At 33.3% G+C, this 13142-nt stretch overlaps 1 protein-coding gene and 1 long non-coding RNA gene across 3 annotated transcripts in view; one reads left to right on the forward strand and one right to left on the reverse strand.

Annotated features, from left to right (window-relative positions):
- The window catches only part of Slf1 (SMC5-SMC6 complex localization factor 1), a 58057-nt gene that overhangs the window by 19430 nt on the left and 25485 nt on the right, over positions 1-13142 (reverse strand). For both annotated transcript variants that reach the window (XM_010637197.2, XM_010637198.2), the window contains exons 8-14: positions 12575-12718; positions 11366-11488; positions 9835-9888; positions 8734-8892; positions 7796-7959; positions 5089-5220; positions 4618-4783 (exon numbers count right to left, since the gene is read on the reverse strand). In XM_010637197.2, the coding sequence (XP_010635499.1) occupies positions 4618-4783; positions 5089-5220; positions 7796-7959; positions 8734-8892; positions 9835-9888; positions 11366-11488; positions 12575-12718 (942 nt within the window). The remainder of the gene's footprint in view (positions 1-4617; positions 4784-5088; positions 5221-7795; positions 7960-8733; positions 8893-9834; positions 9889-11365; positions 11489-12574; positions 12719-13142) is intronic.
- On the forward strand, positions 10422-12858 carry LOC117287351. Its single transcript, XR_004518615.1, has 2 exons — positions 10422-10517; positions 12712-12858. It is a non-coding gene; the product is annotated as an uncharacterized LOC117287351 (long non-coding RNA).

Genomic DNA, 13142 nt, shown 5'->3' on the forward strand with positions numbered 1-13142 from the left:
TGTGGGACCAGAAAAAAAAAATTTTTTTTTTTGGTACCAGGGATTGAACTCGGGTCCTTGCACTTGCAAGGCAGGCCACTGAACCGCTGACCTAAATCCCTGGTGAAAAAAAAATTTTTAACAACAATTAAAAAAAAAAAAATCTATAGAGCTGAGATACATAACTGTGATTTGTGGAGCCAGAAAAATACTTTTTTTTTTAAAAGTCATAGTTTAAGCAGTGGTGGCAAACCTATGGAACATGTGCCACAAAGGGCTGTTTGTACCCTTGAAAGCTGTAAAAGTTTTGCCATCACTGGCCTAAGGCCTAATTCCCAATTAGCCAAGAGCCTGAAAGGCTTTACCCTAAGAGTGAATCAAAAGCAAAACCATATTATCTGCAGCCTTTTGCTTCCCTTGGACTATTTAGGACATCTCAGACATAGCAACTGGATTATGGTAGTCCTTGACTGGTAATATACACAGGCAGCTGGCAGAAGTATGCAGAAATTCTATCTAGAAGAGAATTCTTACGTCACTTCTACAAACTGTTTCAACAAATAATTTTTCCAATGCAATTTATAGCACATAGCAAATGCCATCTAGCTCACAAAAGAAAATAAAAGATGCAAGAGAAAACAAAAAAACACAAGAGAAAGGAAATACCAGGGACAGCAACAGAAAAAGATCTACCAAAACTTCAGATACAGAATCAGATAGAATATAAAATAACTGTTATGGCTACTTTCAAAAATGAAGAAAACATTAGTTTTAGAAACTAAAAACAAGTCATAACAGAAAGTAAAAAAGTCTAGAACTATAAAAAATATACATGCATGTAACCTAACAAAACTAAACTAAGACGATGTAAAATACCTAAACTGATCAAGTAATGAGACTGAAGCAGGAACAAAAAATCCTAATAAAGAAAAGCCCAGGGCCAATCAGATGAATTCACCATTTACGTTTACCAGGACTTTAAGGAAGAACTAACACCAATGCTCCTCAAACTAGTCCATTAAATAGAAAGGGAAAATTCCAAACTTACACTAGGAGGCCAAAACACCCTGACACCAAAACCAGATTAGAAAATACACACACACACACACACACACACACACACGCATAGAACTATAGACAAATATCCTTGAGAAACACAGATGCCAAAGTCCTTAACAATGTATTTGCAAAGAGGATTCAACAACACACTAACAAGATCATACACCACAATCAGGGAGTTTCATTCCAGGAATACAAGGATGACTCATCACATGCAAATCAATAAACAAAATACCCCACATAAGTAGAATTAAAGATAAAAATCACATGATAATTTCAACTGCCAATAAAGCCTTCAATACAATTCAATACTGTCCTATGTATATGTACCAGTTCCCTCATGATGGATGTATTTCTATGTATCACCATGATATACTAATAAAATAATTGAAAAAGAAAAATATTCAATGTCTTTTCATGACAAAAGCCTTGAAGAAAGTAGGTAAAGGGTTACAATTTAACATAATAAAGGCCACCCCCCACCCCACCTCACCAAAAAAAAAAAAAAATTCCACAGCAGGCAAGAACTTCTGTGATGGGGCTAAACTAAAGAAAGCATTAATACCAAGTTAGAAAATATTTAAATGAATCTTTTATTTTGTTTTTTGAGACAATGTTTCATGTACTGCAAGCTACCCTTGAACTCGCTATGAAGCCCACAATAGCCTCCAGCTAGCAATGTTCCTCCTGCCTCAGCCTCCTGCCTACTGCAATTGCAGGGGTATGCCACTGCACATGACAGGAAACAGAGATGATAACAACAACCTCAAAGCTAAAGGAAAGAATAAACCTGACCTTGAATAATTTATAGGAAAATGATGCATCTTGAGATCATAATGTTAAGTGAAATAAATCAGACACACAAGCTTACATATCACATGATTTCTTTTACATGAGAAACTCAAATTATAAATAATGAGCAACATAAAAATAGATAACAGGAAGTAGGGCAACAGATCTTTCTCAAAGAGGAAAGGGATCAAGAGATGGAGGGATGAGGAAAAGTGGATGAAAGAAGGAATAAAAATGTGTTAGGTACATGTATCAACTCCATACAAGGAATGTAAACATTATGTACTAATAAAAATTTAAAAAAAGAAAAAAAACTTCCTGGGAGATAAAACACATGAGAAACACAAATGAACAAAAAATTGGAAAAAGAACAAATTGACACAAATTAGTACATACTTTTCAATAATAATTTAAAAGGTCTTAGCTCTCCAATAAAAAGATACAGACTGAAAGACTAGATCAAAACATAACACCCCCCTTATGTTGCCTGCAAGAAATACATTTCTTCTGTAAAGATACAGACTGAAAATGAAAGGATAGAAAATGATACTCCAGGCAGCTAGAGACCAAAAGGAGACCAAAAGTAAGGGGGCTGGGCTAGCTACACTTATGTTCAGCAAAGCTGACCTCAAACCTGGTCAGAAGAAACAAACGAGGTCAAGAGAAAACAATTATAAATATATATATTTACACACACCAAACACTGGAAACCCAAATTCATAAAACAAACAATATAAGATAAAAAGGATGGATAGAAGCCAATACAATCTCAGTGGGGAGTTCAATACTCCACTCTCACAACAGATCAAGCAGAAAAACAAAACAAAACAAAACAACAAAGAATATCAGTTACACCATACTATAGATCAAACGATTAATGGATATTTACGGTGTTTCATCCAACAATAGAATACACATTCCTCTCAGCAACCTATGGAATGGTTGCCAAAACAGTGTTGAAAGATAAAAGCAAGTCTCAACCAATACAAAATAACTGAAATAACTGAAATAAACTCATATATCCCATCAGATCACAATGGAATTAAACTATAAATCAACAACAGAAACCACAGATACTACACAAATACATGGAAGACTGAATTATGATGGTCAAGGAAGAAATCAGGAATGAAATTTAAAAATTTGGATAATGAAATCATAATGGAAATACAACATACCAGAATCTATAGGATACAATGATTCAATCCCAAGTAAATAACTCAATGATATAGCTTAAGTTTCTAGAAAAATAATACCCAAAACCAGTAGAAGAAAAGAAACAATAGAGTAGAAATTAATGAAATTGAGACTAGAGAAACAATGAAAAGGATTGATAAATCAAAGATAATCAAGATTATAAGCCCTTAGCCAAAAATCACCAAAACAGAGAGAAGGCTTACTGTAGTAAAATTAGAAGGGAAAAAGACACCATTGAAATCTAAAAGATTATCAGAAATTATTTAGAAAATACATATTTCAATACATTGGGAAATGCTAGAATAAATGAATGAATCCTAACATAGATGACTCACCAAAATTGAACTAGGAAGATATAAAAACTGAAACAGTCCATTAACAAACAATGGAATTGATACAGTAATAAAAAGTCTACTGGACAAGAAAACTCCAGGACCCAATGAGTTTACCGCTGAATTTTACCAGACTAATATCAATGCTCTTCAAACTTTTTCATGTAATTTAAAGGAAAGAAAAGCTTCTAAATTCATTCCATGAACTAGCATTACCCTGATGCCAAATCAAGACAAGAATTCAATAAAAAAAGAAACGACGGGGCCTGGACTTGGCTCAGTGGTTCCGCCACCTGCCTCAAATGCGCAAGAACTTGAGTTCGATCCCCAGTACCAAAACAAAACAAAATAAAACAACAATAACAAAAAACCACTATGAATATTCTTGATGAACATAGATGCAAATATCCTCAATGATATTCTTGCAAACACAATTCAACACTGTATTAAAAAGATCATTCATTCACGATGTGCAAGTTGGTTTTATCCCAGGGATGCAAGGATGGGTCCACAGATTTATTACATCAATACATTTAATATACCACATATACAGAATCAAGGAAAGAAATCATATGACTACCTCAACTGAGGCACAAAAAGTCAAATTCCAATTACCTTCATTATAAAAATTGATGAAAATAGGTATATAAAGCCCTTACCTCAAAACTGCTATGTATGACAAACACAAATATATCATACTGAAAAGGAAAAACAAGCACAACACAAGGGTTCCTGACCACCCTATAATACTTTAACTTTGGCCATAGCAATCAGGCAAGAGAAAGAAAGAAAAGGGATTCGAGTATGAAACTAAGAATTTAAATTATACCTACTTGTATAGGTGTAATGTGATTCGTTACATAGAAGACCAAAACAAAACAAAACAAAAAACTCCATCAAAAAAACTGTGGATCTGATAAATTCAGCAAAGCTTCAGGACACAAAATCAATATGCAAAGCAATAGCATTACTATACATCGTAACATGTAATTATATATAATATAAATTACAACTCTCCTCTCTAGATTACTTGCTTGTAACACCTAATAAAATCTAAATGCTATGTAAACAGTTGTGGTACTGTATTTAGGGGTTACTGGTAAAAAAAAAAAAGTCTGTACAAGTTCAGTACCCATGCAGCTTTTTCCAACAATTTTTGATCTATATTTGGTTAAATTCATGGATTTGGAACCTACAGATAAAGATGACTAACTGTAAATTTTAAAGACATAGTCATTTGTAAATTAATCCTACTTACATTATCGGATTTGCATTTTTCCTTGTAAGAATATATAGTCCATTCCAAAAGCATATTTACTGGCTTGGTCAAAAGCCCAGAAGTTTCATTTCCTGACCAAAAGATTTCAAGAAGAACTGCCTTTCCCATTATTTTCACACTGTGAGACTCTGAGCAGTCATACAACCTAATAAAAACATGAACATATAGTAAATTTTTATGTCCAACTTGATCATGACAGTTATTGTACATATTTTCTTTGGAAAAACAATTTTGAATATAGAGTTCAAAATAAAATAAATTATAAAAACCAGGGCAAAATATAAACACTGGTCTTAGTTAGAAAAAACATGAATAATGCACTATCTACGTAAGTTCAAAGTATAAGCAAATCTTATAACTTTTTAGACATATGTACACAAATGATTATAAAAATGGTGCATACAAACAAGAGAAAGACATGAAAGTGTGCTTCTTGAAATTAAAACTTACTTTTGACTAAGATGCTGTACTTCACTTTCAACCAAACTGAAGAAAAATTTGAGCAGGGTAAGGTGGAGCACCTTAGAATCAATAATGTTTTGTGAAATTTCATGACAAAAATTTTCATTGAAAAGACACGACCTGAAAAATATGAAACCAACCAACTATAATATACAAGAAAAATCATTAAGTAATCTATAAATAAAATTCTTTAATATTGTAATTTTAATGAGTTTTTCAACAAACTATAAAGCAAGTTCAATATTTTCTTCCTTTAAAAATTAAACCATGTTGAATATTACATATTTTGTAATAATATAGATCTAATTTCTCTATTTTTCAATGATATTTAACAATCAGCACTCTTTCTGTATCCTTTATTACACTGATAAGACAAAGCCTTAGAAATTTTGTTAAGTCCTTCTGCTCCAAATAACTAGTTTTTCCCTCAGACTACAATACCTCCTAAAATCCTTCTCATTCTCAACCATGATTTTTTTTTTCATTATTTAGTAAATCAAAGTTATACAGGGCTCCAATTTTAGAGTTTGAGAAATTTGGTATTTTATTTTCTATCTTCCAAAATAAGCCTGTCCAGCAGAACTTTCTCTTATGATAAGTACATCTTGGAAATGTGGCTTTTATACCTGAGGACCTACATTTTAATTATTTTAGTGGCTACCGGGCTGGGTAACACAGTTCTGTAGCATATTTTAAAAGAAAACTTAATACTAATGAACTCTTAAGACTTATAGAAGGAACTGAAGTAACCATGTTTATTACTTACTATCTCCCAGCTTTCTTATCCGTTGCTTCAATAATGGATCTGTGTTTGACTGTGAATGCCACATTCTGGGGACAGTCTTTAGTAGCTATTAAATGTAACACTTTACTTAAGACTTGAATTGGCTCCAAAGTATCTCCCTCCCCAGAATTATTCAGGCTGTCTGACTATCACCAGAGATAGATAAGCAATGTATTACGGAATATTTCAAATATAAACAGTGGTAGAGAGACTAGTAGCACTCAGCTCATTTAGACTCACTTTTTTTGGTATTCTCTCCTCTCCAGCCCCCAGTAAACACAGTACTTCTGAAGCAAAACCTGGGTATTTCTGCTTCATAAAAGAGAGCTGTCCAAATCCCATCTCCTGTGGTTTCAGTTAATTCATCCAAACCCTTACTAAGCATTTATTATGTTCTACATGAGACATCGATAACAGAGATGTGTAAGACTGAGCATCTGCTTTTAAGGAAACAGACACTGTGATAGTTTATATGAGGAGTAAAAGGGGCTTTTAAATAAAGGCGATGGCAGTGAAGGAAGGAAATCTGCAAATAAGGGACAATATATGAACTATATTTCTCCCATCCTATATCTAAGCTGGGCTAGTACTGCTATGCTAGCACTTTGTTTACATCTCAATCACCTTTAAAGTACAGAAACTGTAATTTTATTTATGTTTTTAACCCTCAAGTGGAATACAGTGTATGGTTCCCCATAAACATTTGTTGAAGGAATAAATTCATGCTAGGTAACTGACTAGCTCACTTCAAATGTATCCTAACGAAGCTGGTAGCTTTATGATCTCAAAGAGCTAATCCAAGATCTAACCTTTGCCTACCTATCAAGTGGCACTTTCTGTCTAATTTTTCTGGCCCTCTTAAAACTGAACACGCTGGCACACACCTGTAATCCTAGCACTCAAGAGGCCAAGGCAGGAGAATCTTTATGGTTTGGAGGCCATCCTGGGCTACATAGTGAGTTCAAGGCCAGCCTGGGCTATCTAATTAATGAGTTCAAGGGCAGCCTGAACTACATAGTGAGACCATGTCTCAGGAAAAAAAAAAAAAATTAAAAAAACAAAAAAACAAAACCCAAAAACCAAACCAAACCAAACCAAACCAAACAAACAAACAAACAAATACCACCACCAACAGAAAAATTGAACGCTTGGATAAAAAAAAAAAGATCTTACCAGGCAAAGGAGGGTTATAAAATACACAGAGGTATCAGAGTAGAAATGGGAAAATAATTAGTTCTGCTAATTAGGAGCATAGGAGAGAATAAGGAGAATAGGAAAGATGTTTGGAGACAGTAACATTTGGAAGATAGACGAAGGTCTAGGCAGATGACATCCTGTGCAGGTGCTTGAAAAAGAAGACCTATTTGGGAAACACTAAGTCCTGTTTCAGAATTCAAATTTGGAGCTGAAGAAAATATAGCAAAAACTCTGAAATAGAAATAGTGTATAATTAAAAATATTTATATTTTGAATGACCAAAAAATTGATGATATGAATATTTGGAATTTTTATGTTTAAAAAGATGCAAAATTTAAATTTGTTTAAAAATTAAACTTTGGCTAATAGGTCCACTTCTTATATTCATTGAACTTCTTTTAAGAAATAGACTGACAAACATGACAAACGTAGACTTGTCCTTTTTGAGTTTTCCAGTAAATACAACACAAATATACCATACACACAATTTTTCTAAAATAATATACTTCTTTCATAAGGATCTAAAAAAACAAACAGGTGAGCCAGGAGTGTTGGCACACACTTGTAGTCCCTGGTACTCAAGGGGTAGAGGTACGAGGGTCACCTAAGCTCACAAGTTTGACAAAAGCCTGGGTGACCGCCTTAAGCAAAACAGAAACATAGTTTAACAAGAGCAAGACAAAATTTAGCATTCTCATATGTGAAATTCCTTACCTGACAAGTGATTCTACTAGAGACCAGGCTCCTTTCGTACAAGTTGGACACTGAAACAACTCTAAGTAATATCTTGACATGGCTGGGGATTTCCAAGGAGGATGCAGACGGAGAAGAGCTGACAATATATCAAAGTATCGACCAGAAAATGTATCTATGTTATCCTATTATTTGGAAATAAACAAATAAAACACTATTGCTAAAAGTAAGTACGACCAGGTAATTTAGTCTACAACTAGAATAACTCTAACCTAACTTTTTTCTTCCAAAAATATAAATTTGGACAAAGAAGATCAGATGACAGTGTCATAATTAGCTAATAAAATAGTGAAACAGACATACTATAAATATGTAGCTCCACATTAAGTAATGTTAGCTGTTAGGACTAGCTTATATGAAATGTTTTCTTCTCATGATTATAGTTCCAAATGTCACACACAAAGGAAGACTAAGAACTTTTCATGCAGCACTCTTTCATCACTATTACTTGGACAGAGCTTATGCCTGGTACATTTTCAAATCATCACTTGATGAAGAACACACTTACAAAACTACCTCTAATAGATGTTCCTAATATTTTACTAGGAAGTTATGTTCATCATCTCTGTATATCATAAACAAAAATAATTATTATAATGTTGTGAAGGAGTAATTTACCCAATGGCATTCTAGATCACTGCAATCTGATTTTTATGCTAAGACATTACTGCCATGGGAAAAATTAGATAACCTCCTTTTTCCAAGAGAAAATTGTCTTGGAAATGCTCTGAGTAGTACCATGATATAGTTAAAAAAAAAAAAAAAGTGATACCAAATGGATCCTGCATTTCCCAATAAAGGGGAAAAGAGAAGATAAACTATAAACATATAAAAGAGAAAATATTCCCATTTTGGCACTCTTTGTAAAAAAGAGCGTCTGACCTTAATATTGCTCTCACCTGTAGAACGTTGTCTAGAAAAGCATGAAGCAGGCACACAGGAGGGATATAGTGGGCTTGCAAGAAGGAAAGCTCTTCCATTGCTTCTTTAAAAAACTGTCCTTCTATGAGGCTTTCAATTAAATTTAATACACCCCTGGGAAATTCAGCATTTTTAACCTAAGGAAAAAAGACGATCTGAGTCAAAGAAGAAAAGGTGAAATTTGGGGAATCAAATCTTGAAGATAATTCTGATCCTTACTTTGTGATTCAAATAGGATGACAAGAATGACTGTGCTGTACAACTAGAAACAAGAGAACATATACATTGCTATGTTTATTTTCTGTTGCCTTGGAAAGGGGACATACAGTTCACAAAAGAAAATCTTACTGTTTTAAGTTTGCACCTGAAAAATGTGTAACTGTAGCTGAGAAGTCTCCTCTTCATCAACCAAACTCTAAGGCACATATGCAAAAATGACCATTTTTAGAGAATCATAAGATCATTCTAAGGACGTTAATATAACTAATTGCTTCAAAAGATACAGTCCCTTTTTGGTTAAAATAATTTTAATGATACAAGGAACTACTTGTCCGTTAAGAGTCAAAAAGTTCTGAGGCAGACTAACGGGACCAACTTTTAATAATGAATATTGATACAAAAAAATAATATACTTTGGAAATATGGTACAAATGCACTCTGAAGCTGAACGTGGTACAGCATCCTGTACTGCCAAGTACTTGGCAGACTGAGGCAAGAGAACTGGTCCAGCCACGTGTTCAAGGTCAGCCTGAACAACAGAGACCCTGCCTCACACTCACTCTCACACACACACACACACACACACAGATAAAATTTAATCCGAAGCTAGTAATTATCAAAATTACGAAATATGTGTTTCATCTGTCATGAGTACAAAGTCAACTTTTAATCCTAAAGGTAACTTTTTTCAACTGCATAAAAAATGTTTTGGAGCTTTGACAGAACAGTATTTTTCTTTTTCATTTCTGATTAGAAAAACTACACAGGAAGCTTTGTTTTACAGGTAACACACTACTTTACATCAAAATAAAAGTAACAAAAGACACCCCCTCCCCTTTACCTTCCTCCAAGCCCCTTACCTCTACATTGTATACTGGTTGTTTCTCTATTCTAATGCAGTTGTACCTGACAGCCTAAAAAAAACAGCAACCGTGTAATTAAAATTTAACATTTTAGGTTGAAAAATACATTTCAGATTACAAAGCACAAAAACCTGGCCAAACACACAGAACAGGTTCGGGAACACACTGATACTATAATTAATCTGATACTCTTGCTTGCTCAAGTTAGTAACTGTCACTGCAATAGCACTCTCAAGAGTGTATTTCTCCCTTTTCTTCCTATTTCACATTGTACCATTTGGATCTTATTTACACTTTAAGGGCTAAAGGTGTACAGGAAGTGGGAAGGGTAGGGGAAAGGAAGTAAGAGAAAAGAAAAAATATGAGAAAATGAAAGAATGGAAACAAAGTTTTTGTAAATAGGGAAGGGAGGAGGGGGTGAAGGGAGGGTAGGGGTATGGGGAAAAAAATGAGAACAAAGACCTGTCACGTAAGGGTTCAAGATCCTAATGATGAATGTAACTGTACTGTATACCTAAAAAGTACCAATAAACTCAATGAGGGAAAAAAATAATGTTTCTCTATTTTCTCCCTCTAGATTAAAAACAACCAAAGCCAGGTATGGTAGCACACACCTGTAACGCCAGCACTTTGGAGACTGAAGTAGAAGAATCAGCACAAGTTCAAGGCCAGCTGGGACGGTGAGACTTGTCTCCCCTCGGCCCCCCAAAATACCTTACAAGGTTTTCACTTTGAAGAGGTCCATTATTTTTATTGTTTCAATAATTAAAACTAGGACTGGGAAGAAAACTTATCTATGGGTTCATATGATAAAATAAGTCTGGCAGGTTTTCTACATAATCACACATAAACTATTTCTCAGTTGTTTTAAAATACCTATAAAGTATACATTTTAGAAGGATTATCACAGGAAAAAAAATCTCTAAAAATATAATAAAGAAAATATCTTGGTTCTAAATAGTTCTAGAGACAGATATAAAATAAACAACCCAATGGAAAAATGGGAAAGGAATATGGATAGAAAACTGGCAGAGAAGGAAATATATATTGCAAATGCAGGTATAAAATATGCTCAAACTTGCTACTAACAGAATAAACACTAATTAAAACAATGATAAATCTCTGGATTCTATTTTCAATGTATAAAGTTGGGAAGAGAAATGTTCCAACAATAAGAAAGAGTTGGATAATCTACTAAACCATAATATTTCTTAAACTCATAAAAGATCTAAAGTCACAGTGCAACCAACTGGACTGATTTAAAGTATCAGCTGCCAACCATACCGTAAAGTTACTCCAGTATCTAAATACAAATATTGACATCACTGAAGTGTAGCAGAGAAATCAACGTATTTACTAAATGTCTAAATACATTACTGCTCATACTGTAAGTTTACTGAAGAAAATTATTTTAAAATATTTAGCATACTAATGAATCATATATCGATGTCTACATAAATAATTATATTTTGATTATGCTAGAGAAAGATAAGACAGTATTAAAACTTTTCAGTGTGTTGAGTTTTACCTGCGCTCTATATATGTGTTTCCTTAGGATATTTTTTATTTCAATGATATCCACATCTTTCTTTATATCCTTGGATTTTGACTCTTTGGCATAATCAGCAAAAACAGAATTGTTCATTTCTTTCTGCACACATGCAAAAGAACTTTAGATAATGCATGAAAGATGATGTCAACACAAATGATATTACAACAGACAGTACAAGACCACATTTATATAACGTTAGACACAGCAAAGGTCTTCACAATTATTTATCAAGATTATTAAGTTAAGGATAAAATTAAAAAAAGCAAACAACTCAATTTCGGAAGGGTTTTTTTTTTTTTTTTTTACATATATGAATTTACTGTGCTTCTCAGTTTAACCTGTTCTAGGTCTTTCCTGAAACCTGTTTTTCTTTGTTGCCATGTTCACATAAAATAAGTTTATTTGCCTCTATATGTATAAAGAATGAGTATATTTAGATTTTGGAATATTTACATAGACCTAATGAGGTATCTTGGGGATTGGATCTAAATTTAACCAAAAAATTCACTTATGTTTTATATACTTCATTCATAAATATATTAAGATAATTTTATACAATATTTTTAATGCACAGGGACTGTGTTTTTATTGAAACCTATCAAATAAGGTCAGGTGTGGAACTTTCCACTGTGGTATCATGTCATACTTTATGTAGCACGGGTGACGAACCTATGGACGTGCCACAATGGGCTATTTGTTAACACTGAAAGCTCTAAAAGGTTCACCATCACTGCTATAGAGTATTAGATTTTGGGGCATTTCAGATGTTGGATTTTTGGATTAGGGTCAACCTATATAAACGTGCTATGACTTAGGATGTAAAATAAAGTTGTACTCTAAATGATTTATCCAAGAAGAATCCATTTAAAACACAAATTATCTTATTATAAATGATCTGTAACATCTTAGGAAAAAGCAAGATATATAACAAAATACACACATTAGAATGTATTATCCAAACTACATGTGTATTTTTAAAGTATTTTTCATCAAATTTCTTAAGAGTATTCATGTAAAAATACTTTCACCATGGACCCAATACACTAGCTCAACTCAAGTAGATTTTTCTTCATAAGACAGATAGATAATATTTAACAAAGCAAGCAATTATGAAAATCAGATCATCTATCTGGATTAAAAAGAGCCAGAAAAATTAAAATTATGCTTCAGTTTACAAAACATTACCTGATCTCTGTAATATACATGTTTTCTTAAGGTACTTTTAATTCTGTCACGTTCGATGTTTTTCTTGAAATCGGTTTCTTTTTTGCATTTTTTCCTCAAAGTATAACTCCTTTGAATATCTTCGTATTTTTTCTTAGTTTCCTTCTGTATGTATTTGGGCCACCGTGAAAGATCAATATGAATTATATGTTACAAAATCCATACAAATGCAAGAAGAGTACCTTATAAGTATACCACATTAAAAAGCAAGAGTTATACACAACAGCAAACATCCTTCTGTTGAAGTAAGTACATATTAACAAATCATTTGGGCAAACAGTGGGGCATTACTTTGTAGTACCACACATGCACAGTTGCTAAGACCCTGCATCTCTGTTCCCAGAAATAAATCCAAGCTAAAGAAATTTCTAATCAGAGTTACACCAGATAATGTTCACAGCTGCACAGCAGAAGTGTTCTTGATTTCAAAAATCAACCAATCAAGCAACCACACCACCCAACAAAGAGAAACCTAAACGCTCATCAATAGTGAAAGACTAACAGTGAAAGATATATATACCAGCTTGTC

The sequence above is a fragment of the Fukomys damarensis genome, unplaced genomic scaffold (genome assembly GCF_012274545.1).
Source record: "Fukomys damarensis isolate Sample0158 unplaced genomic scaffold, DMR_v1.0_HiC HiC_scaffold_3, whole genome shotgun sequence".
In the NCBI taxonomy this organism is placed as follows: Eukaryota; Metazoa; Chordata; class Mammalia; order Rodentia; family Bathyergidae; genus Fukomys; species Fukomys damarensis.